The sequence below is a fragment of the Ovis canadensis genome, chromosome 26 (assembly GCF_042477335.2).
Source record: "Ovis canadensis isolate MfBH-ARS-UI-01 breed Bighorn chromosome 26, ARS-UI_OviCan_v2, whole genome shotgun sequence".
In the NCBI taxonomy this organism is placed as follows: Eukaryota; Metazoa; Chordata; class Mammalia; order Artiodactyla; family Bovidae; genus Ovis; species Ovis canadensis.
The window spans coordinates 19,225,856-19,251,311 of record NC_091270.1 but is presented as its reverse complement, the minus strand read 5'-3'; the positions used below and the strand labels follow the sequence as shown (position 1 = coordinate 19,251,311).

At 39.4% G+C, this 25,456-nt stretch overlaps 1 protein-coding gene across 1 annotated transcript in view; it reads left to right on the top strand.

Annotated features, from left to right (window-relative positions):
• Positions 1–25,456, top strand: part of CSMD1 (CUB and Sushi multiple domains 1) — a 2,061,903-nt gene that overhangs the window by 1,335,146 nt on the left and 701,301 nt on the right. Inside the window, exon 7 of the mRNA XM_069573063.1 lies at positions 17,020–17,097. Coding sequence (XP_069429164.1) covers positions 17,020–17,097 — 78 coding nt within the window. The remainder of the gene's footprint in view (positions 1–17,019; positions 17,098–25,456) is intronic.

The window sequence follows — 25,456 nt, the reverse complement described above, 5'->3', positions numbered from 1 at the left end:
TTTGATATTTCAGTTCTGTTGCAGGTGTGTGTGTGTGTAGGAGGGAGTGTTCTTTTTCTAAGATTCCATCCACCTGCAGCCCCAGGCAGCCCGGGGGGTTATGGGACACATCCCCTCTGGATGGGTGGGAGATATATAGACCATGAGAAAATAACAGGAGAATTTATCTCACAGAGTAAATGAATATGCACAATAATTGTTTAGAATGTAAATACAAATGAGATAGCATTTAAAAATTATCACATTGGTGAATATTTTCTTTTCTATGCTATATAAAATAGATAATGAAGAAGGACCTACTTACTGTATGGTAACTGGACTCAATATTTTGCAATAACTTATAAGGATAAAGAACCTGGAAATATACGTATTTCTGAATCTCTTTGCTGTGCACCTGAAACAAACACCTCAATGTAAATCAGTTACGTGCATTTGTGCTCTGTTGTGTCTGACTGTTTGAAACCCTATGGACACTATGGCTCTTCTGTCCATGGGATTTTCCAGGCAAGAATATTGGAGTGGATTGCCATTTCTTCCTCCAAGGGATTTTTCCAACTTAGGGATTGAATCTGTGTCTCCTACATTAGCAGGCAGGTTCTTTACCACTGAGCCAACTGGGAAGCCCCTAAGTCATCGTGACTCAGTGCATACCTTTTGTTATAACAGGATTAACATTAATCGATGTTGAACCTTGTTTAAGGAGCTAGCATACCAGTTCATTCAAAGATTTCTTAGATAACACTTTGAAGAGTCAATCAGATCATGATTTTGAAAACTTCAGTTTGATAATACATGTTTACTAACATATAATTACTTAAATATTGCCTTGTGTAATGCAATAACTGTCCTTAAAAAGAAAACTTAAATGTAAAGTGTGGTTAAAACACAGAGAAGGCAATGGCAACCCACTCCAGTACTCTTGCCTGGAAAATCCCATGGACGGAGGAGCCTGGTAGGCTGCAGTCCATGAGGTCGCTAAGAGTCGGACACGACTGAGCAACTTCACTTTCATTTTTCACTTTCATGCATTGGAGAAGGAAATGGCAACCCACTCCAGTGTTCTTGCCTTGAGAATCCCAGGGACGGGGGAGCCTGGCGGGCTGCCATCTCTGGGGTTGCACAGAATCGGACATGACTGAAGAGATTTAGCGGTAGCAGCAGCAGTGGTTAAAACAAGTGGCATTGTTTATGAAGGAAACAACAGCTCCTGGTAAACCAATAAGTTCTAGAATCAGACCAGCAGCTCCAGGACAGTGTTATCCTCACAAACCCTATGCTTGTGTGCTTACTAAGTCGGTTCAGTGATGTCTGACTCTGTGACCCAATGAACTATAGTCAGGCTCTTCTTTCCATGGGATTCTCCAGGCAAGAATAATGGAGTTGGTTGCCATGCCCTGCTCCAGAGAATCTTCCTGACTCAGGGATCAAATTCATGCAGTCTCTTTTGTCTCCTACATTGGCAGGTGGGTTCTTTCCCACTAGCACTACTTGGGAAGCCCCCACAAACTCTATCAGTTTAGTCGCTCAGTCGTGTCCAACTTTTTGCGACCCCATGAATCGCAGCATGCCAGGACTCCCTGTCCATCACCATCTCCCAGAGTTCACTCAGACTCACATCCATCGAATCAGTGACGCCATCCAGCCATCTCATCCTCTGTCGTCCCCTTCTCCTCCTGCCCCCAATCTCTCCCAGCATCAGAGTCTTTTCCAATGAGTCAACTCTTCACATGAGGTGGCCAAAGTACTGGAGTTTCAGCTTTAGCACCGTTCCTTCCAAAGAAATCCCAGGGTCAATCTCCTTCAGAATGGACTGGTTGGATCTCTTTGCAGTCCAAGGGACTCTCAAGAGTCTTCTCAAACACCACAGTTCAAAAGCATCAATTCTTCGGCACTCAGCCTTCTTCACAGTCCAACTCTCACATCCATACATGACTACTGGAAAAACCATAGCCTTGACTAGATGGACCTTAGTCAGAAAGTAATGTCTCTGCTTTTGAATATGCTGTCTAGGTTGGTCATAACTCTTCTTCCAAGGAGAAAGTGTCTTTTAATTTCATGGCTGCAATCACCATCTGCAGTGATTTTGAAGCCAAAAAAATAAAGTCTGACACTGTTTCCACTGTTTCCCCATCTATTTCCCATGAAGTGATGGGACCGGATGCCATGATCTTCGTTTTCTGAATGTTGAGCTTTAAGCCAACTTTTTTACTCTCCTCTTTCACTTTCATCAAGAGGCTTTTTAGCTCCTCTTCACTTTCTGCCATAAGGGTGGTCATCTGCATATCTGAGTTATTGATATTTCTCCTGGCAATCATGATTCCAGCTTGTGTTTCTTCCAGTCCAGCGTTTCTCATGATGTACTCTGCATATAAGTTAAATAAGCAGGGTGACAATATACAGCCTTGACGTACTCCTTTTCCTATTTGGAACCAGTCTGTTGTTCCATGTCCAGTTCTAACTGTTGCTTCCTGACCTGCAGACAGATTTCTCAAGAGGCAGGTCAGCTGGTCTGGTATTCCCATCTCTCTCAGAATTTTCCACAGTTGATTGTGATCCACACAGTCAAAGGCTTTGGCATAGTCAATAAAGCAGAAGTAGATGTTTTTCTGGAACTCTCTTGCTTTTTCCATGATCCAGCAGATGTTGGCAATTTGATCTCTGGTTCCTCTGCCTTTTCTAAAACCAGCTTGAACATCAGGGAGTTCACGGTTCACGTATTGCTGAAGCCTGCCTTGGAGAATTTTGAGCATTACTTTACTAGCATGTGAGATGAGTGCAATTGTGCAGTAGTTTGAGCATTCTTTGGCATTGCCTTTCTTAGGAATTGGAATGAAAACTGACCTTTTCCAGTCCTGTGGCCACTGCTGAGTTTTCCAAATTTGCTGGCATATTGAGTGCAGCACTTTCACAGAATCATCTTTCAGGATTTGAAATAGCTCAACTGGAATTCCATCACCTCCACTAGCTTTGTTCATAGTGATGCTTTCTAAGGCCCACTTGACTTCACATTCCAGGATGTCTGGCTCTAGATGAGTGATCACACCATCATGATTATCTGGGTCATGTAGATCTTTTTTGTACAGTTCTTCTTTGTATTCTTGCCCTATAACCTACAATATATTATTTAACTTCTTTGTAACTCAGTTTTTCTCTGTAATAAACAGCATATAACCTACAATATATTATTTAACTTCTTTGTAACTCAGTTTTTCTCTGTAATAAACAGCATATAACCTACAATATATTATTTAACTTCTTTGTAACTCAGTTTTTCTCTGTAATAAAAAGCATAAATCTTATAAAGTTGTGGTAAAATTAAGCAAGATGTTTAAAAGCACTTAGCACTTAGCAGAGTGTCAAATCTTCCCGTGAAACTCTGATGGTAAAGAATCTGCCTGCAATGCAGGAGATCCAGGTTCAAACCCAGGATCAGAAGATCCCCTGGAGAAAGGAATGGCTACCCACTCCTGTCAGTATTCTTGCCTGGATGAATCCCATGGACAAGGGAGCCTGGCTGGCTACAGTCCATGAAGTTGCAGAGTCGGACAAGACTGAGTGTCATTAACACTTTAAAAGTTATTACTCAATAAGAATATCATAATGCTAATAATATTTAATTAGATGTTATAATATTTCTAGTGGATTCAAGGGAGTACATGAAAAGTTTAAAAATATACTAATAAATGCCAATGCATCACATGGCAACATTCAGACTTATGAACAAGGAATGACCACTGAATTAGGGGAGAGCTGGAGAGTGTGGGATCTGGAAATGGGGGTGGGGAAGTGACATCACAGGCAAGGAGGAGCTGGAGAACTGACCACAGGAGGCAGCAACAGGCAGGGTGGTGACCGCTGTCTTTGATAATGGCTGTGTTCAGGAGAGAATGGGGACAGGTAAAAAGAAGATGATTCCCAGGAGGTGTTTCCTCTCTCTGCTTCAGGACAGGAGAGAAAAGGGCCAGGCAGTGCTGGGGGGTGTGGACCAGACCGTGTTTTGTCTAGTTGTTCTCTGCTTGCATGCTTGCTTTTTTGCTCATTTGCTTTGTCTCGGTTCATAAAGATGGAAAGTGAAACAACATGTTTGTGTAATAATGGAATCGATCAAGCAGAGAAAAGAAAAATGGTTATGCAGAAGGAGGAAAAATAATGGCACTGAAGAGATGAGCCCTAGTGCAGATTTGAAGGCTCTGGTCATAGATGGAAAATGACTTCACCATCTGTGATAACAGCCGTAAGATCCTGGGATTACACAGACTTTTACCAGCATCAACATGAACTTTGCATTTATAATAATTAACAGAGAATAGGAAAGTGGATCCAGATTCAAATATTTAGTAATTAAGTTATATAACTACAGTGATACTTTGATAAAGTTTTTAAAAATGTGTTTAAAATATAAAGTGATTTGAATTTTGATGATACTTCCTTAATATAAAACACAAAATCTAATGGAGAAATGTGAAACAGTTTGGATAAGGGGTTATATAATTGGATATATTAAAGAAGCAAATTAATATTTTGAAAGTGTTTCTAAAATATGATGGTATACACGCTTAGAAAAAGAAGTGAGCCTTACAGCAAGTGAAAGAATGCAAATCACTGGGATTCCACAAAATATATTATTTTTAAATCACTTATTTTTCTCTTGAGAATAAGAAAGATTAACAGAAATCTCTGAGGTAATCCAAAAGTTTAGATTCTTCCCCAATAATAAAGGAAAACAAAAAATTTTCCAGGTAGCCTATAAACCAAGAATATGTTTCTGAACGACTGCTACTTTTCCCAATTCAAGAATAAGTGAAGGCCCTGAAGAGCATATGCTCTAGAGTGTGATCTGGTGCTTCTCCATTTTTCTGTCAGAGAACAAAGCTTTCCTTTGCTTCTGAAGTGAACTCAGTCCTGTTCTATTGGCTCCAAGGACACCAAGCAGAAGGACTGTTCTTCAGAAGTGACTCAGGAGGGTTCATAAGGAAAGTCCTTGACTTAATAAGCAAAGTAAAATTTTATGCTGCAGTTCCTAAAGATCTCTGATTGAAGTTTAAACAAAGAAAGCTTCTTTGAAAGGCCTAAATAAGAAATGCCAAGCTAAGGAGGATGGAAATGGCCTGGGAGCTCTGTGCATTATCAGCTCTCCTCATGGTGGTGGTAATGGCTGAAGTCTGAAGACCTCAGCCCCGGAGCTTGGACCCCCACAAGCCTGCAGAAACTCCATGAAGTTGGAAGGACCCAAGACTGGTGGGGTCTGGGGAGAACTGAACTGAGTTTCTCAAGCTGGTCAGTGTGAGGGAACTGCAGAGATCAAGCCCTGAGCTTGTGGACTGGGAACACTGACTCCAAGACCCTAGACTACCACAGAACTAACCCTAGGGAGTATCAGATAGTAAGAACTCACACAAAGGAAGCCACTTGAATACAAAACCTGGCATCACCCAACCACCAGTAGCACCCTGTGCAGGACGCCTCATTCAACAGCAAACAAAACAAAAATACAAACCCAATCATCAGCAGACAGGAGCATCACCTCAGCCTTGCCCATCAGAGGAAAAACAAACAAACAAAACTCAGCATAAATCTCACCCTATAGGAAGCTTACACAAACCACTGGACCAACCTTAGGAGAGCAGAAACCAAAAGGAAGAAAGAATTCAACCTTGAAGCCTGGGAAAAGGAGACCGCAAACACAATAAGTTAAAAAACAGTAATGAAAAGGCAGAGAAATACTACACAAGTGAAGAAACAAGCTAGAAACACAGAAGTTCAAATAAATAAACTACCTGAAAAAGAATTCAGAATAATGATAGTAAAGATGATCAAAAACCTTGAAAACAAAATGAGGAAAATGCAAGAATCAATTAACAAAGACCTAGAAGAATTAAAGAATAAACATACAGAGACAAATAAAATAATTACTGAAATTAAAAGTACTCTAGAAAGAATAAATAGCAGAATGTCTGAAGCAAAAGAACAAATCAGAGAGCTGGAAGATAAAATGGTGGAAATAATTTCTGAAGAGCAGAATATACTTCTGAATAAAGTAAAAGAATGCCAAGAACTGAGGATAGTATCAGAGACCTCTGGGACAATATCAAACACACCAACATTCAAATTATAGGGATTCCAGAAGAAGAGAGAAACAAAGGGTGTGAAAAAATATTTGAAGAGATTATAGTTGAAAATTTCCCCAACATAGAAAAGGAAATGGTCAGTCAAGTCCAAGAGGCACAAAGAGTCCCATACAGGATAAACCCAAGGAGAAACATACCAAGACACATACTAACCAAACTAACAAAGACTAAACACAAAGAAAGAATATTAAAAGCAGCAAGGGAGAAGCAACAAGTAACCTACAAGGGAAATCCCACATGCTTAACAACTGATCTTTCAGCAGAAACTATGCAGGCCATATGGAATGGCAGGATATATTTAGAGTATTGAAAGGGAAAAATCTACAACCAAGATTACTGTACCTGGCAAGGGTCTCATTCAAAATTGATGGAGAACTAAAAAGCTTTTCAGACAAGCAAAAGTTAAGAGAATTCAGTACCAGCAAACCAGTTTTACAACAAATGTTAAAGGGACTTATATAGTCAAGAAATACAAGAGAAGAAAAAGATCTACAAAATCAATCCCAAACAATTAAGAAAATGCCAATAGGTATACATATATATATATATATATATAGCTACTTTAAATGTAAATGGATTAAATGCTCCAACCCAAAGACACAGACTGGATGAATGGATATGAAAACAAGACCCACATATATGCTGTCTACAAGAGACCCGCTTCAGACCTAAAGACACAAATAGACTGAAAGTGAGAAGATAGGAAAATATATTCCTTGCAAATGGGAAGCATAAGAAAGCTGGAGTAGCAATCCTCATATCAGACAAAATGGACCTTAAAATAGAGAAGATTGCAATAGATAAGGAAGGACAATACATAATGATCAAGGGATCAGTCCATGAGGAAGACATAACAATTGTAAATATCTATGCACCCAACATAGGAGACCTCAATACATAAGACAAACACTAACAGACGTAAAAGGAGAAATTGACAGTAACGCAATAACAGTAGGAGAACTTCAACACACCCCACTCACACTAATGGACAGATCTTCAAAACAAAATTAATAAAGGAAACACAAGTCTTAAATGGTACATTAGATGAGATGGATCTCATTGATATCTTCAGGATATACACCGTCTCAAGTATATGTGGAACATTCTCCAAGATAGACCACATCTTGGGTCACAAATCAAACCTCAGTAAATTTAAGAAAATTGAAATTATATCAGGCACCTTCTGTGACCACAATGCTATGAGGCTAGATATCAATTAAATGAAAAAAAAAAAAAACTGTAAGAAACACAAACACATGGAGATTAAGCCACACATTTCTAAATAACCAACAGGTTACTGAAGAAATCAAAAGGGAAATCAAAATTTTATAGAAACAAATGACATGAAAACATGACAATTCATAACCTATGGGAAGCAGCAAAAGCAGTTCTAAGTTCTGTTGCTTACAGCAGTACAGTCCTACCTCTAGAAACAAGAAAAGCATCAAATAGACAACCTAACTTTACACCTAAAACAGTGAAAAAAGAAGAATAACAACAACAACAAAAAAACAAAATTAGTAGAAAGAAATAAATCATAAAGATCCACGCAGAAATGAAATGAGAGAAACAATAGTAACTTTTGCAAGTTTCATGAAATAGTCTTTAATATTTCAGCAATAATCCTTTGCTACATTTATTTTAAGAAAGTAACTCTGTTCAACTCAAAAATTTACAGGATTTTTAAAAATCCTGTAATGTTGGGCCAGTTAATAAAGATGCAAAAAAAAAAAAAGAAAAACCAAAACCTGTTTTTAGAGACATAGAAACAATAGTCTGTTGTATAATGGATCTCATTATTTTTCTTTAAATTAAAAAAAAAGAGCAAATGAACTGTTCTCCTTGTAAAGCTAAATTCCCCATTCTGTCTAATAAAGGAAGACTGCAAAAATGGTTTTAACGAGCATGAATGGAAAGATACCAATGCTTTGAAGGAATAAATGAAATGTTAAAACATGGTTGATCCATTTGAAGAAAGAGTAGAAAAAATTAATCACCACTGTTTCATCTTTGTTTAATGTTTGGGTACTGATGATATCAATATGGAAGTCGAAGGTAAGGAGTTGTTTAGGAAAATATTAGCATCTATTCTACTTACATTATCATTTAAGTGTTTACACAGTTTTGTTCAATTACAAACATTTGGCCTTTTACTATGTTATTTTTATTTTGTATGAATACATTATTCTCCTTATTTATTTTTGTTACCTTTATTACTTATGTTATTTTGTTATGCATTTACAACTCCATTTTTAAATAAAGTGTTTCTGGAACTTTAAAAAAAAATAATAATTACTAAAACTAAAAGCTGGTTCTTATAAAATTGACAAGCCTTTAGCTAGAACCATCAAGAAAAAAAGAGAAAAGAATCAAATCAACAAAATTAGAAATGAAGGAGGAGCAGTTACAACAAACAATGCAGAAATATAAATGATTGTAAGAGATTTTATGAACAACTATATGGCAATAAAATGGATAACCTGGACAGATTCTTAGAAAAGTTCCATCTTCCAAGACTAAACCAGGAAGAAATAGAAATTATGAAAAACCCAATTACAAGCACTGAAATTGAAGCTGTGATCAGAAAGAAACTAAAAAAAAGTGAAGTTGCTCAGTCATGTCCAAGTCTTTGTGACCCCATGGACTGTAGCCTTCCATGCTCCTCCACCCATGGGATTTTCCAGGCAAGAGTACTGGAGTGGGTTGCCATCTCCTTCTCCAGAGAATCTTCCCAACCCAGGGATGGAACCCAGGTTTCCTGCATTGTAGGCAGATGCATTACCGTCTGAGCCACCAGGGAAGCCTGACCAAAAATCTCCCAAAAAACAAAAGTCCAGGACTAGATGACTTCACAGGAAAATTCTGTCAAACATTTAGAGAAGAGATAATGCCTATCCTTCTAAAACTTTCAAAAAATTGCAGAGAAAGGAACACTTCCAAACTCATTCTATGAGGCCACCATCACCCTGATACCAAAACCAGACAAAGACAACACAAAAATGGAAAGCTACAGGCCAATATCACTGATGAACATGGATGCAAAAACCCTCAAAAAAATCTTAGCAAACAGAATTTAGCAACGCATCAAAAAGCTCATACACCATGATCAAGTTGAGTTTATTCCAGGGATGCAAGGATTCTTCAGTATATGCAAATCAATCAATGTGATACACCATAATAACAAATTTAAAGATAAAAACCATATGATAAACTCTATAGATGCAGAAAAAGCCTTTGAAAAAATTCAGCACCGATTTATGATTAAAACTCTTCAAAAAATGGGCATAGAAGGAACCTACCTCAACATAGTAAAGGTCACATGTGATAAGCCTACAGAAAACATTATTCTCAACAGTGAAAAACTGAAAGCATTCCCCATTAGATCAGGGACAAGACAAGGGTGTCCACTTTCACCACTGTTATTCAACATAGTTGTGGAAGTCCTAGCTACAGCAATCAGAGAAGAAAAAGCAATAAAAGGAATGCAGATCAGAAAAGAAGTAAAGCTCTCACTGTTTGCAGATGACATGATACTGTACATAGAAAACCCTAAAGATAGTATCAGAAAATTGCTACAGCTAATCAGTTAATTTAGCGAAGTTTCAGGATCAATACACAGAAATCACTTGCAGTTTTATATACTAACAATGAAAAATCAGAAAAAAAATCAGAAACAAACTAAGGAATCAATCCCATTCACCATTGCAACAAAAAGAATTAAATATCTAGGAATAAACTTACCTAAGGAGACAAAAAAGAAAAAAACCTGTACATAGAAAATGTTAAGACATTAGTGAAATAAATCAAAGATGACATAAACAGATGGAGAGATATTCCATGTTCCTGGGTAGGAAGAATCAATATTGTGAAAATGACTTTACTACCAAATGCAATCTACAGATTTAATGTGATCTCTATTAAATTACCAATGGCCTTTTTCACAGAACTAGAACCCAAAATTTCACGATTCATATGGAAACACAAAAGACCCCAAATAGCCAAAGCAGTCGTCTTGAGAAAGAAGAATGGAGCTGGAAGAATCAACTTTCCTGACTTCAGATTATACTACAAAGCTATAGTCTTCAAGACAGTATGGTTCTGGCACACACACACACACACACAAATATAGACCAATGGAACAAGATAGAAAGCCTGGAAATAAACCCATGCACCTATGGGAACCTTATTTTTGACAAAGGAGGCAAGAATATACAATGGGGGCCAAGGCAGCCTCTTCAGTAAATGGTGCTGGGAAACTGGAGAGCTACATGTAAAGGAATGAAATTAGAACACTTCCTAACACCATACACAAAGATAAACTCAAAACGGATTATAGACATAAAGCTAAGACCAGAAACTATAAAAATCTTAAAGGAAAACATAGGTAGAACACTCAATGACATAAATCAAAACAAGATCCTCTATGACCCACCTCCTAGAATAATAGAAATAAAAACAAAAGTAAACAAGTGGGATCTGATTAAGCTTAAAATCTGTGGCACAGCAAAGCAAGCTGTAAGCAAAGTGAAAGGAGAACCCTCAGAATGGGAGAAAATAATAGCAAATGAACCAACTGACAAACGATTAATTTCCAAAATGTACAAGCAGCTCAGATAACTCAATGCCAGGAAAACAAACAACCTAATCTAAAAATGGGAGAAGGACCTAAACAGACTTTTCTCCAAGAAAGACATACAGATGGCTAACAAACACATGAAAATATGTTCAACATTGCTCATTGTTAGAGAAGTGCAAATCAAAACTACAATGAGATATCACCTCAGACCAGTCACTATGGCCATCATCAAAAAGCCTACAAACAAACGCTGGAGAGGATGTGGAGAAAAGGGAATGCTCTTGCACTGTTGCTGGGAATGTAAATTGATACAGCCACTATGGTAGATGGTATGGAGATTCCTTAAAAAACCACCATGTGACCCAGGAATCCCACTCTTAGGTATATACACTCAGAAAACCAGGGTTGAAAAAGACACATGTATCCCACTGTTTACTGCAGCACTGTTTACAATAGGTAGAGCGTGGAAGCAACCTAGAGATGCTCATCGACAGATGAGTGGATGAAGAAGTTGTGGTACATATACTCAAAGGAATATTATTCAGCCATAAAAATGAATGCTTTTGAGTCAGTTCTAATGAGATGGATGAACCTAGAATCTATTATACAGAGTGACATAAGTCAGAAAGAAAAAACATCATATTCTAATGCATATATACGGAATCTAGAAAAATGGTACTGAAGAATTTATTTACAGGGTAGCAACGGAGAAACAGACATAGAGAATAGACTTATGGACATGGGGAGAGGGGAGGAGAGGGTGAGATGTATGGAGAGAGTAACATGGAAACTTACATTACCGTGTATAAAATAGATAGCCAACAGGAATTTGCTGTATGGCTCAGGAAATTCAAACAGGGGCTCTGTATCAACCTAGAGGTGGTGGGATGGGGAGGGAGGTTCAAAAGGAATGGGGTATATGTATACCTATGGCTGACTCATGTTGAGATTTCACAGAAAACAAACAAACAAAAAATAATACCCCCACAAAAAAAGAAGTTAACATAAATAATGGAGTTTGAAATGTCATAGCTAGTAATGTGATAATATAAAAAGACAATGTAAATATAAAAGATAAATAGCTTATGGACTATAATTGCTTACTTATCAAGTGTAATAGAAAGCTTTGGTTAAATAATTATAAGGCAAATGTTAGATAACAAGAACATTTCTAACCATAAGAAAGCTCAATAGATTAATTTATGTACTTTATATACATAAATATTTTAGACTCTATTTTATAAAATAAATGTGTAAAATATTTAAGTGTGCAATAATAATATATAAAAGTACATATATGAGTACATAGTATACAATGTATATATAACAAATTATATAATATGAAACATAAATGTGAAAGTGTGTGTGTGTATGTAGTGAGCTCTTGCAATACAAAGCCTTTCCAAGGATTAGTGAATATTCTTTTGATAAGCCACTTGATGGAATTTTTTAGCCTGAAGAAATTTTAGTAAAATTACGATAATGCTCTGAGTTAATAATATGACCAATAAACAGGGGTTATATTTTTAATTCCAAACCATGGCTTCTTTAGATTTATCAGCAGTTGATATATATATTTGAAACAGTTTCCTCCATAGTTTGTGAGGTTTCTCAATGACTTCTGCCTCTGTGTTTAGTAACTTAGGATTTTTATGACTCAGGAAGAGTGTTTTACCACTGTTTCCAAGCTTTGAGAACCAGTTGTGTAGGCACTCATGGGAAAGAACAGGGCGATGGAGGAATTTGTCCTGGGTCACTGGTCTTTCTGAGGATGCGACTGCCTGAGCTACCCTCTCCCTCATGGCTGCTGCTTTCCGTGAAAGTGGAAATCTCTCTCTCCTGAGGGGTAGGGAGGGAGGAGGAATCTGGTGGACGACGGGAGGGGCCTCAGGGGGTGATGAGGGGAGAGACCCTTTGAAGAGGGTCTTTTCCATTTCTTTATGACATTGCCAAGAACCAGGGCTGTCCAGTAAGAGGATGTATTAAAACCAGCCAGAAATCAGGGAGGGGAGCAAGTACAGCAGTCTCCATCACACTGGAAAACGAAACCAAAAACAAAAAAACTTCCCTGGTGAATTCCCTAGCTTCACTCAGCTACATGCAGTTACTTGCAAGATTACAAAATTTATTAGACTCTCACTAAAGTCATATATTCAGATACTTTTATTGCATCCTGAAGGCTACTCATTTTTTTTTCTGAAAGCATCAAGTCTTGTTGGTTTTATCTGTTTATTTGGGGTGACATTTGTTTTGAGTTTTCTGCTCTTTATTATCTTGCATCGATTGCCGCATTCCTTACTTTGTGTTTGTCTTCCCTCTCCTGAGTAACTTCAAGATAGCTTTGTTTCAGCACAGAAGTTGGGTGTCATGGGAGAGACATCAAGGCTTGCTGGTTCAGAACAAGGCCCTGCTCTGGGGAGACCTGATGTGGAGACCACGCCTCCTCAGCGGGGATAGTGGGCTCCTGATGCGGCTTCCCTTTGCTGTGCTATCTGTCTCCAGGACATGGCGATGCGGATGAGAATGAAAGGCAGACGTGGCGGGAGCAGGGAGATGAATGGTTCTCTGGAAGGGTGTCCTGAGTGGACGGGAGCTGGGGATGCCCACCAGGGAGCATCCTGTGCAGTGACTCCTGTGGACGGGAGGAGACGGAGTAGCAGGGCCAGAGAGCCAGGGGGCTGCGTGGGGGTTCATCCAGATGGCCTCAGTGATGCCAGGGCCCTTGGAAACAGTTCTGGAACTATGGAGTACCCCATCCCAGCGACCATGGGGTGGTCCCTGACATGATCTGTCCCTGAAGACATGGGCCCCGGCAGTCTGTCCCTGAGAGTCCCCTGAGGGGCTGGCAGCAAGCAGCCGCCACTGGGCACTCCTTCCATGTGGGGCCATCAGTGAGGGAGCACCGCATATCTGCAGGAGTGTTGTCCATTCCAGGAGTCCGCGGTCTAGCCATGGTGCTGCTCAGAATGATCAGTTAGGACCACATTACCACACAGGACTAACTTCCTCAGTGAGCTCTCCAAGGTGTGTAAAGTCCCTTCACTGTTCCAATTTCCCTGGTGAAATGCGTAGCAGAAGAACGCATGGTCGTGTGCAAATACCCACATACACAACGTTTAAATGTTTTGTCAGGCCACATGACTAGATGAATGGGACCAGGATTCAAAATCCAAGGCCAGACCCTGTTGTATTATGTGAAGAAGGAAACATTCCACTCATCACTCCTGGGTTCAGCTAAACATGCAGAGCCATGGAAACAAAGAGATCATTCAAATAAGATTTGTAAAAATCAAGGATACTTTAAGTTTCTTTGACATTAATTTCTCATTTAAATGCTTTCTTCTCTGTAATCATCATCTGTGTTTTTTCAGTCTTTTAACCTTCTTGAGGCTTTCAATGGCTAAGTCAAAGATCTCTCTTGATAAATGTTGCACTGCACTTGAAAATATGTGAGATCTTTTCAAACATCATTTTATACTGATTTCTAACATCAGTTCAGTTCAGTCTCTCAGTCATGTCCAACTCTTTGTAACCCCATGGACTGCAGCACGCCAGGCCTCCCTATCCATCACCAACTCTTGGAGCTTGCTCCAACTCATGGCCATTGAGTTGGTGATGCCATCCAACCATCTCATCCTCTGTTGTCCCCTTCTCCTCCTATCATCAATGTTCCCCAGCATCAGGGTCTTTTCAAATAAGTCAGTTGTTTGCATCAGGTGGCCAAAGTATTGGAGCTTCAGCTTCAGCATCAGTCCTTCCAATCAATACTCAGGACTGATTTCCTTTAGGATGGACTGGTTGGACCTCCTTGTTGTCCAAGGAACTATCAAGAGTCTTCTCCAACACCACAGTTCAAAAGCATCAGCTCTTCAGTGCTCAGATTTATTTATAGTCCAACTTTCACATTCATACATGATTATGGGAAAAACCATAGTTTTGACTAGACAGACCCTTTGTTAGCAAAGTAATGTCTTTGGTTTTTAATATGCTGTCTAGGTTGATCATAACTTTTCTTCCAAGGAGCAAGCATGCTTTAATTACATGGCTTCAGTCAGCATCTGCGGTGATTTTGGAGCCCCTCAAAATAAAGTCTGTCATTGTTTCCACTGTTTCCCCCTCTATTTGCCATGAAGTGATGGGACCAGATGCCGTGACCTTAGTTTTCTGAAAGTCGAGATTTAAGCCAAATTTTTCACTCTCCTCTTTCTCTTTCATCGAGAGGCACTTTAGTTGTTCTTTGCTTTCTGCCATAATGGTGGTGTCACCTGCATATCTGAGGTTATTGATATTTCTCCCTTCAATCTTGATTCCACCTTGTGCTTCATCCAGCCCAGTGCTTCTCATGATGTACTGATTTCTAACGTAGTTCCACAGTGATAAGAGAAAAGAGTACATGATTTCAGCCCCTTTAGACCATGAAATTTTTAGACTTTGTTTTGTGTGTCTAGATATGTTCCAATATCTCCTGGTTTATAGTATATGGGAGCTTGAATATAACTTGTACCCTGATGTTGTGTGGACATTGTATAAATCTTAATCATGTTGAATTGGTTCATAATGCTTTTTAGGTCTATTGTATCCTTCTACTTCTCTCTGTTTCATACTGTTAATTTTTTAGAGTTTGATATAGAAACTCCAACTAAAAATCTTAATTTATCTACTGAAAAAAATAATTGTAGTATATAGCAGAACTATCTGTAATTTTGTTCTGCATTTTCCAAGTCTCCTACAAATATGTTATTATGCTTTCATAATTTAGAAAAAATAAAAATTAGAAAAAATATTTTGAAAAATAATCCAGTGGTCTTTTAGGTAGAAATAATGCCAGCTTGGGCTTCCCTGATAGCTCAGTTGGTAAAGAATCTGCCTGCAATGCAGGAGACCGTAGTTTAATCCCTTGGTTTGGAAGATTCACTGAAGAAGGGTTAGGCTACCCACTCCAGTATTCTTGGGCTTCTCCTGTGGCTCAGCTGGTAAAGAATCCACCTGTAATACAGGAGACTCGTGTTCAATCCCTGGGTTGGGAATATCCCCTGGAGAAGGGAAAGGCTACCCACTCCAGTGTTCTGGACTGTACAGTCCGTGGGGTTGCAAAGAGTCAGTCACGATTGAGCCACTTTCACTTTCAATACCAGCTTGCCACTATGCTTGTGTAATGGTTATGAATTGGCTCCAAAGCAAAGAGCATAACCCAGGATGAAGGCAGTCAGGCAGGAAGAATTATATCCTGCTCAGGAAAGTGTCAGTGCTGTGTTCTATTCAGATCTTCAGCTGATTAGATGAGATCCAGCCACCTGGAGAGGGGCAAGCCACTCTACTCAGTCTGTGGATTTAATACTTACTCTCTTCCCAAAACCACCTTCACAGAAACATCCAGGAAAACATTTGACAAGGTATCTGGGCACTCTGTGCCCTAGTCAAGTTGACATATCAACTAACCATCACACCCCTTTTACAGATAAATTGACAAGCTCTGAGTTAACTTACACAGGCAACGTAGATACCAGGTTGTGAGCAAAGATTTGAACCCAGAGCTTCATGGTACTCTAGGTCCATATATGTAAATCATATGTAAGCATGGAAATCATAAATATTTGCTATTTTTTAATTTAATAAAATATAAATTTGATGTTTAAAGCAAATTATTTCATATTAAAATTTCATTTTCTAGTTTCATCCCACAAATGACTTCCCACATTTTTTCCCCTCAGAAATGACCAGAGAAGTAGAATTTCATAAAATGTTTGATGTAGGGCTTAGAAAAATCAAGAAATATTTTCAGTTGAGAACTGTAATTTTAGAAATCAATACCATATATGTATTTTTATATTGCCTGTTGGTTATGAGAGTCTGGAAGTACTGGTGTCCTCTTATTTAACATTTTATTCCAAGCACTCAGAACAGAATTTCCTCATACTAGCTCCCCACCAATGAATATTTGTTAAATTTTGAGTGATTAAATGACTAGAGGAATAAACAAATAACTTTTATCTGTCCTCAAAATTTTTCATGAATGTAACAGAATTAGAAAGTGGTGGTAAGCAGGTTTGGATATAGATGATAATCTCACCACATATTATTTTTGCTTCTAACACTGTGATTATGAGATATGATCTTGCTGGTGGATAGCCTTGCATTAATTATTCACAAGCTCTTGTACTTGGTTTACTTTGCATCATTCACCCCTTAGAACATGTTCCATATTCCAGGGGTTGGTAAGAAAGCAATTATGACTGGAGATGCTGTGAAGATAAAATGCAGTTTCACGATACTGCTCTGAGTCTTAGCTAATAATTTTTCTTTTGTTTCTTCCAGTGAAAAAGGCGATTGAATTGAAGTCAAGAGGAGTCAAGGTGATGCCCAGCAAGGACAGCAGCCATAAGAACTCTGTCTGTAAGTCACCCTCTCTCTGTATGAGGATGGATGAGTCCATTAGAGGGGAGCGCTTCTGCAGAAGTGCTTCTCTAAACTGCCTTCCCCCTGCATCTCATTCTGCTTTCCTACCGTCAAAAGTATTTTCTGGGAGAGTCTGCACTCACTTCACTCTATTTGGAGAGAGCATGTGTTCATCTTAATTCTAAATGTATCTCATGCCTGCCTGTGCCTTCTGCCCTCATGGGCCACTGTCTGAGATCGGACCTTCCAGAGTTCTCTGTTAAGTAGCTGTTCCACCCTCAGGTGTTTTGATCGCAGTTTCTCTTTCCATTCCAGTATATACTCAAGTATATACTCCCTGTTTGATAATTATGGGCAGCATTATTCAAACTGAACTGGGCTTAATGAAGGAAGAAAACTACCGGAGGACAAGCAGAAAGCAAGTAATTATTTCAAAATGAAGGTTTAGTATTTTGCTGTTGTTAGTTTTTAGTTCAGAATGTTTCCTAAAATGGGGGATGTGGTGTTTATAATTATTTTGCAGTTGATTTTTTTTTTAATGGATAAAAACCTTGCAGAAGCAGCCCATAGGAACATAGAACTATGTATTGAGTGAACCCTTCCATCAAATTGACATGAGGTCTGAGGCCAGAACAGGCAGACATCAAATGCATCTCTTAGTGCCACATTCAAGCTTGAATGTGAAAAAGAAAATAAGTATGTCTGGGTCCTTATCTGAATACAAATTGAGAAATGAGTCATAACTCAGTGGTATTAGAAAGTGTTCCATCCTATCTCTCAACAGTATTATGCCACGTTTTTTGTTAGGCTTGAAAATTAGTCATTAGAGGAAATGAAGAATTGAGGAAACTGCAAGCCTTCTAAGATCAGCCTTGTAATAAATGGTAGTATGTTATTCACGCAGAAGGTGTGTCTGAGGAAACTAAATTAAGTGCTTCAGAGAAAAGAGGACACAGACTTTGAAGCTGCAGAGACAAGGATTCAATAGCTGTGAGAGTGTTGATTGTATTCAAATCCAAGTTGCATCATTTATAAAAGTAAAATGGTCGTGATTCTTGTTGAGTAGATGAAGCATCGTGTTTATAACTGCCTGTTCCAGTTTAGGGCAGGGAGCGGGCATTCTGCAACCACACCCATTAGGAATTTGCTGTACATAAAGAGAAGAAGGAACGATTGTACGTAGTAGGTCAGCCAAGAATTCAAACAACCTGGATCTTACTTGCCAGAGAAGGAGGCAGGGCCCAGAGCACTGACCTTGTTTTCTAAGATCTTAGGAAATAGTTTGACTCCTCACAAGAGGTGAGCCCAGGACACAGAGCCTCTAAAGCCCCATCCAGGATACAACCTTTTCCTGGGAAGCAGTGACCCCCTTCCCATTGTGATGGGGTAGAAGGGGGCACATGAAGGTGATACATGCATTTTATAGATATGGTGAGGCTTGCTGCAGGCATGTCAGTTGCTGACACTCTTATTAAGTCATTTACATACAGATCATCTGATTTATTTACATTCAGTATTTATATTAAACATTGTGTCTTTCATACTTGTCTCATTATTTTTTCAAGCCATTCAGTAAGCCACAGTCTCTATATTTCTGGGCTTCCCTGGTGGTTCAGAGGGTGAAGACTCTGCCTCCAATGCTGGAGATCCAAGTTTGACCACTGGATCGGGAAGATCCCCTGGAGAAGGGAATGGCAACCCACTCCAGTATTCTTTCCTGGAGAATTACATGGACAGAGGAGCCTGGCAGGCTACGGTCCATGGGATTTAAAGAGTCAGACATGACTAAGGGACTAACACTTAACTTTCACTTTTCTTCTCTTGTGGTTTACCCTGAGTGTGGGATTTTTCTTGGAGACTACTGCCTCTGATGTTCTTGAGGTTAAATCTAAGTATAGAGCCCTCTTGGGCACAGAGAACGTAGCTCACTCTGAACCTCAATTCCTTCCCCCTGAGGATTTGGGAAAGGATGTAAGGAAATACAGAAATACTTAGCATGGGATCTGCCAGCTATGGTTCGCTGTTGGTCCACCTCATCTGTGTGGACCTCTATTTTGATAGTTTTCTTTCCACCTGGACGTTTTTGTTTATGAGTCTGTCTTCTTCCCAAGACTCCTCACAGAGTAAGAAATGGGACAGCAGAGGCTCTGTGATTATCCATTGACCACCCCCTCCCTGTGCCCACCCCCTGATCAAAGCCTGCACCTGCTGCCCATCACAGGTGCAGAGCTAGTTTGCTTGCAGAATGACAGGACTGACTGACAAGAGCAGCTGTCCTCCTACTCTGAATGCTTACTTTGTATTAGAGTATAGTCAACTGACAATATTGTTAGTGTCAGGTGTAGACCAAAGTGATCACATTATGCATATACATGGATCTCTTTTTTTCAAATTCTTTTCCTTTTTGTGCAGAGTTCCCTGGTCTATACAATAGGCCTTTGTTGGTTATCTATTTTAAATACAGTAATGTGTATGACTCAATTCAAACCTCCCCATCTATCCCCCCTCCATCGCTATTTGCAATAGCCAGCACATGGAAACAACCTGAATGTTGACATATGAATAGATAAACAATTGGCATTTGTTTTTGTTCTTCAGTTGCTAAGTCATGTCCAACTCTTCGCGACCCCATGGACGGTAACTTGCCAGGCTTCTCTGTCCTCTACTGTCTCTCAGAGTTTGCTCAAGAAGTGGTTGTGCATACACAATGGGGTTCTGGGGTGGCTCGGTGTTAAAGATCCTGCCTGCAGGTGCAGGATATGCAGGTTCATTCTTGGGTGGAGAAGATCCCCTGGAGAAGGGAATGGCAACCCAGTCCAGTACTCTTGCCTGGAAAGTCCCATAGACAGAGGAGCCTGGTGGGCTACAGTCCATAGGGTTGCAGAGTCGAGCATGACTTAGCAACTAACACACACATACACACACCATAGAATATATATTAAATGGAATATAACCCAAGCTAGCAAGCACTTAGCAAGTGTTTGATGATTAAATAAATGAAGAAGGAAAAATATCCATGTTGTGGAGCAAAAGCCCTACATATTTTCTCTTTTATGCCTCTCAATGAAATCTGATGAATCATTTGTGGATTTTGCCCTGAAATCACTACGTCAATTTGTTCCTCCATCCTGCCCTGACTTCATGTTACCAATTAAACCTCAGCAATTCACTCTAATCCTTAACATGCATCAATTTAACCATGTAAGGTGGAGTCACCTGAAAGGCTGTGTAGATATTTCAACTCATCTATATAGTGAAGGCCATTTTCTACAACATCTCTTAGAATGAAATGACTTACAAATTTAGTTTTTCACCAATTTCATTTATTATTGACTAACAATATTTGCAGAAAACCTCAAAGAGAATCAAGGTATTAATTCTGCAGAATGCTGTAAGTGTCTAGTTAATTAAAGCTTTAAAGGATCCCAGCATTACTGGGCAGCACACAGCAAGAAAGGGTACCTGGAATAACTCAGTCAGGGGCTCCTCTTTATTCTGGGGTTGGAAGCGCTTGGTACCAAAGGATTCTTAAATTCTTTCCCTTTTTACACGGTGGTAGCTGTAGACTTCAGAGAAGGCAGTGGCACCCCACTCCAGTACTCTTGCCTGGAAAATCCCATGGACGGAGGAGCCTGATAAGCTGCAGTCCATGGGGTCGCTAAGAGTCAGACACGACTGAGCGACTTCACTTTCACTTTTCACTTTCTTGCATTGGAGAAAGAAATGGCAACCCACTCCAGTGTTCTTGCCTGGAGAATCCCAGGGACAGAGGAGCCTGGTGGGCTGCCGTCTATGGGGTTGCACAGAGTCGGACACGACTGAAGCAACTTAGCAGCAGCAACAGCTGTAGACATATTTTCCTCTTCCTTTCCTTCTTGCCATTCTTGTCTACAGAATACAGTGCAACAGAATACAATGTTAGCAGCCCTAAGTGTGAGAGTCAGGAGGGTAGGTTATCCATTACTGCCCTTCTAACTCAAAAATGTAAAACTCTGTAGGGAGAAGGACAAACAAAAGCCTTGGTTGTTATTTTTCAGCTAGAGATTGTTCTCTCTGTGTAAAGTTAGACAAACGACTTTACAAATCCAATATTGATTTGTTGTAACTCACTCAGAAGAATTGATGGCACATGCTGTGTATTAAGCATCTGCAGTTACAACAGTTTATACCCAAGCAGGATAGGACATTTGGTTCAGAGCCATTATTTAATGTAAAGCTGATTGAAACATGGTGGAAAAATGGGAAAATATAATGCATTGTGTTAAAAACCCTTGGGAAAAAATAATAACAGCATACTATGAAATAAATGACCCCAAAATTCTTATACTTTTGACTATAAGCCATTTATTTCATTGCCTTCGTTACCATGGGCAATCAATTTTCTTCCACCTCTGAAAAAATATCTGAAGTGAAACAGAATGATATTTATTCAAAATTGCCAAATAGTCCTGTTAATGAAAGGCAATTGATCAAATATTGTCTTTTATAATATATTGTCTGTCTCTTTTGCCTCAGACACAGTTATTTGGAAGGGCACATTTTACCAGTTTTGTAGTTCCATTTTTTGGGCAACAGTGTAAATGATGCCTTAGCTACATTGTATAGTTAAAGATGCAGTTGTAACAATGTAATGTTTGATTTAGCTTCTTAACATGGTGTGGCTCATTAATCCACTTTCTAAAATACGTCCTTATAAATGACCATCCTAGCTGTGCTGGGTCACACTGTGTTATCCACTCATCACTAAAATTGCTACATTCAGTCCTTGTCTTCTTATGTTTGGGATAATTTAAGAGCAAATGGCATATATTAGAATGTAATATTCCATTTTTACTTACATTCCAGGGTGTTAAATGGAAAAAAAAAAGTTAATCTTGTCTTTCATAATTTCTTCCATTCCTGTCAGCCTCCACACTTAGCAACATAATCACACACAAAAATGAACTCCACCCAGAAAAAGACTCTCCTTTCAATCCTGTCTCTGTAAACAGGGATCAGTGCAAGCTGAGGAATGGGAAAAAAAGAAACCATTAATCCCTTTTTGATAGGGGTAAAACGAGAGATAAAGAAAGGCAAAGCATCTCAATAATAGTCACCATTTGGAAAGCAGTTTCAGTGTGATCCACTGCTGGAGCAGAATGGAGCATCTCTGATTAATGGCCTTAGACCTCTCTGTCCATTTCCACACTGGTGCATCCAGCTGCCCACCCAACATTTGCACACGCAAGTGTGATAAGCGTCTCTTTCCCTCTGAACAAAGGCCAGTGCTCTTCGCTGTTGAGGACCCAGAGCCTGGCGCCATCCCTGCCCCGGACACCAGCCAGCCTGCTGCCCCAGCTGTGTCAGAAGCCAACCTCATCTCTTCAGCCCGAACCGCCGCTGTTTTCAGGGGCATTACTCACCAGTCTCAGCCCAGATCCCTGTCTCCGCCTGTTTCCCTGCGGTCGAGACCCCACACTTCATCCAGAGTGATCTGTGGAATCTCATCACTCTTCTGCTAAGAACCCTTTGAAGCTTTCCCATCACCGCCCAAGTGAGTCCACGTCCCTTACAGAGACGCACAGGACCGCCTCACCCCTGCTCCCCTTCTGTTCTCCCCCAGCCCTTGTCCACTAGCTTTGGGGCTGGTTCTTAAAGCTCCCGCCTCAGTCTTCGTTCTTCTGTCTCCTCAGTCTGAGGTGGTTTCCCCAAGGCGCTTGTCTCTTCCTTCTTCACATCATTTCTCAGAGCTTACCTGCTCCCTAGGCTCTCACTGGTCACCCTGCGTACCTTTTGCAAACCTTGCCCAGGCATCACTTTACCCCTCTGGTTGCCTGTTCTGCTTTTCTCTGTATCATTTATCACAGTATGTCATACATATGAGCTTCCAGGTCGTGCAGTGGTAAAGAATCTGTCTGCCAGTGCAGGAGACATGGGTTCAATCCCTGGGTCAGGAAGATCCCCTGGAGAAGGGAATTGTCATTCCACTCCAGTAATCCCATGGACAGAGGTGCCTGGTGGGCTACAACCCATAGAATTGCAAAGAGTTGGACGTGACTGAGCACATACACACACACACCTCATACATATCAGCCTTATTTTCATGTGTTTATATGTGCATATTTAGCATATGCATTTATATGAATATGTGGAGGTGTATGTGAGGAATATTATATATTATATAATATTGATATAATAATATGTATTTTCTACATTGTGTATAAATTATATATAAATATATTAAATATGATATAACATGTATATTATATAATATATAATTATAATAGTATATTAAATACATATACATTATCATTTGCTTTCTCTCTCTTCCAATCACCCCATAGGAATACTGACTCTTTGAAGGAGGATATTTTTGTCCGCTGTCTTCACTGAGACTTACCAAGTGCCCAGCAGAGAGGCTCATGCACACAGCAGTTGCTCAATAAACACTTGTCCATTGAATGACTGAGTTTCCTAGTGTGTGGAGGCCTGAAGGAGCATGGCAAGGTGACGTCACACTCTCCTTCAGTGAGGTCTTTGTGCCCCATGTCATCTTCATGCCTTCAGCATGAAAACCTTGAGGAAAGACCAACAGCTGTCATGGAGATGTTTAAAATACATTCTTTTCCTAGAGGAAATTAGTCTCCTGGTCATTCAAGTCATATAAATGTTTATCAGACCAGGAGAGTTATAAGAAAGATAGCAACAGTTATTGAGCATTGAGTAAAAATAGAAATTTATCAGCTTTCAGAATAGTAGTAGGTCAACCCATAAAAATGTAAGAATCCATAGACAGGATGTTAAACAACATTAAATTATGTCCTTTGCAAGTCAAGACACCATGTTTTCTAAGACACTCTGTTTTCTATGTTGCACCTTGTCAATGACTGATTCCTTCGAATCTGTCATTTATAGACATGTGCTTGGCAATGGTTAAGAGAAAATCATTCTTATTACCAAAATTATATGTAGTATATGAATGAGGCACAACTAATTAAAAAACTGGTCAATTAAAATACCATAGTCTTAGAATCCCTATACCTTCTGCATGGAAGGAAACATTAAAACCATGAGGAGTTAGTCTTTTTCAAGTTTTTGTAACAAGGTGACAGCGTCTGGTAGTAAAACCTCATTGTCAGCCTGGATTCTGTGCTCTAGTAGGTTAGAAAATACAACAGTCTAATTTTCCACTATGCCACTGCTGGATGAATCCATTTGTTACTGAGTTGATGACTAGGACATGCTGGCTTTCAGAAAGGGCATTTGAAGAACCACAGAGAAAGCTAGCCCTGCCACTCTCCAGGTGCTTCTCTGGATTTGGAGCTTGAAGAGGGCTGTGGTCATGAGGCAGATGGGATGAAGAGAGGAGAATGGAGTGAGGCTGTTAAGAAACTCGAGTGACTCCCTTAATAGGGCTGCTAAGACAGGCTTCTCAAGGAGCAGAAGTCACACTATGACCCTCAATATCATCAGCTATGGGTAATGCTTTGTGTGGTTTCCACCTTGGAAACTATTCTAGAAATAACTTGCAGCTAGCATTTTCATCAGACCACACTTCTCCAGGTAACTGGATACATTATTGTTTTATGAATCCCCATGAGAATCATCTTCAAAAATTAACAGGATTTGCTTTATCCAGCTACAAGAAAGAGCACACGTTTAGTTTTACAATAATATTTTTATAGTCACTAAGCTTGTACTACATTGCTGGAAATGTCACCCATCATCAGGGTTTGTTTTTAGGGGGCTTTACTGCTCTGGTATTAATGGGTGATTTATTTGAATGGTGGTAGACCAAAGTGATTAGTAAAACTGCTGAAACAAGGCACATCTGCTGTGCTCTGTGCTGGATTTCTGGCACTGAGGGCTCTTGATCTTGCTTTAAAGCAGGTTTTGACAGTGGAAAAAATAATAGCTCCATTAACCTCTAACAGTTCTATCAAGGTTTAATAAAACACAAAGGATAATTGCCCCTATCTGCTTTGCTTCATCATAAAATGCAACAATATGAAGTTTTGCAATTGTTAAAGAACCTTGTTTTCTTAACAAAGATCCATTCCCATCTAGCATGAATATAGTAGGTTGTACAAATTGCTTCATAAATCAGGTAAGTAAATTATGCTTGCAGTTTCTAAATAGGCCTTTGTCACTGCAGGAGCTAAAATATCTTTTAAAATGCCAAGGAAAAACTTGCTGGGAAGAGAACTGCCATCTAGATACATTGGGAAGAATGGCAGCACTGGTAACTAGAAGCAAAGCTAGGCGGTTCATCAATTATTTATCACATCATTTACATATGTAATTTCTTAAGTAACCAGAAAAAAAGAATCTGTTACAATATGGGAAGCAAGATATAGCTTGGTTCAGTTGTGCTGTA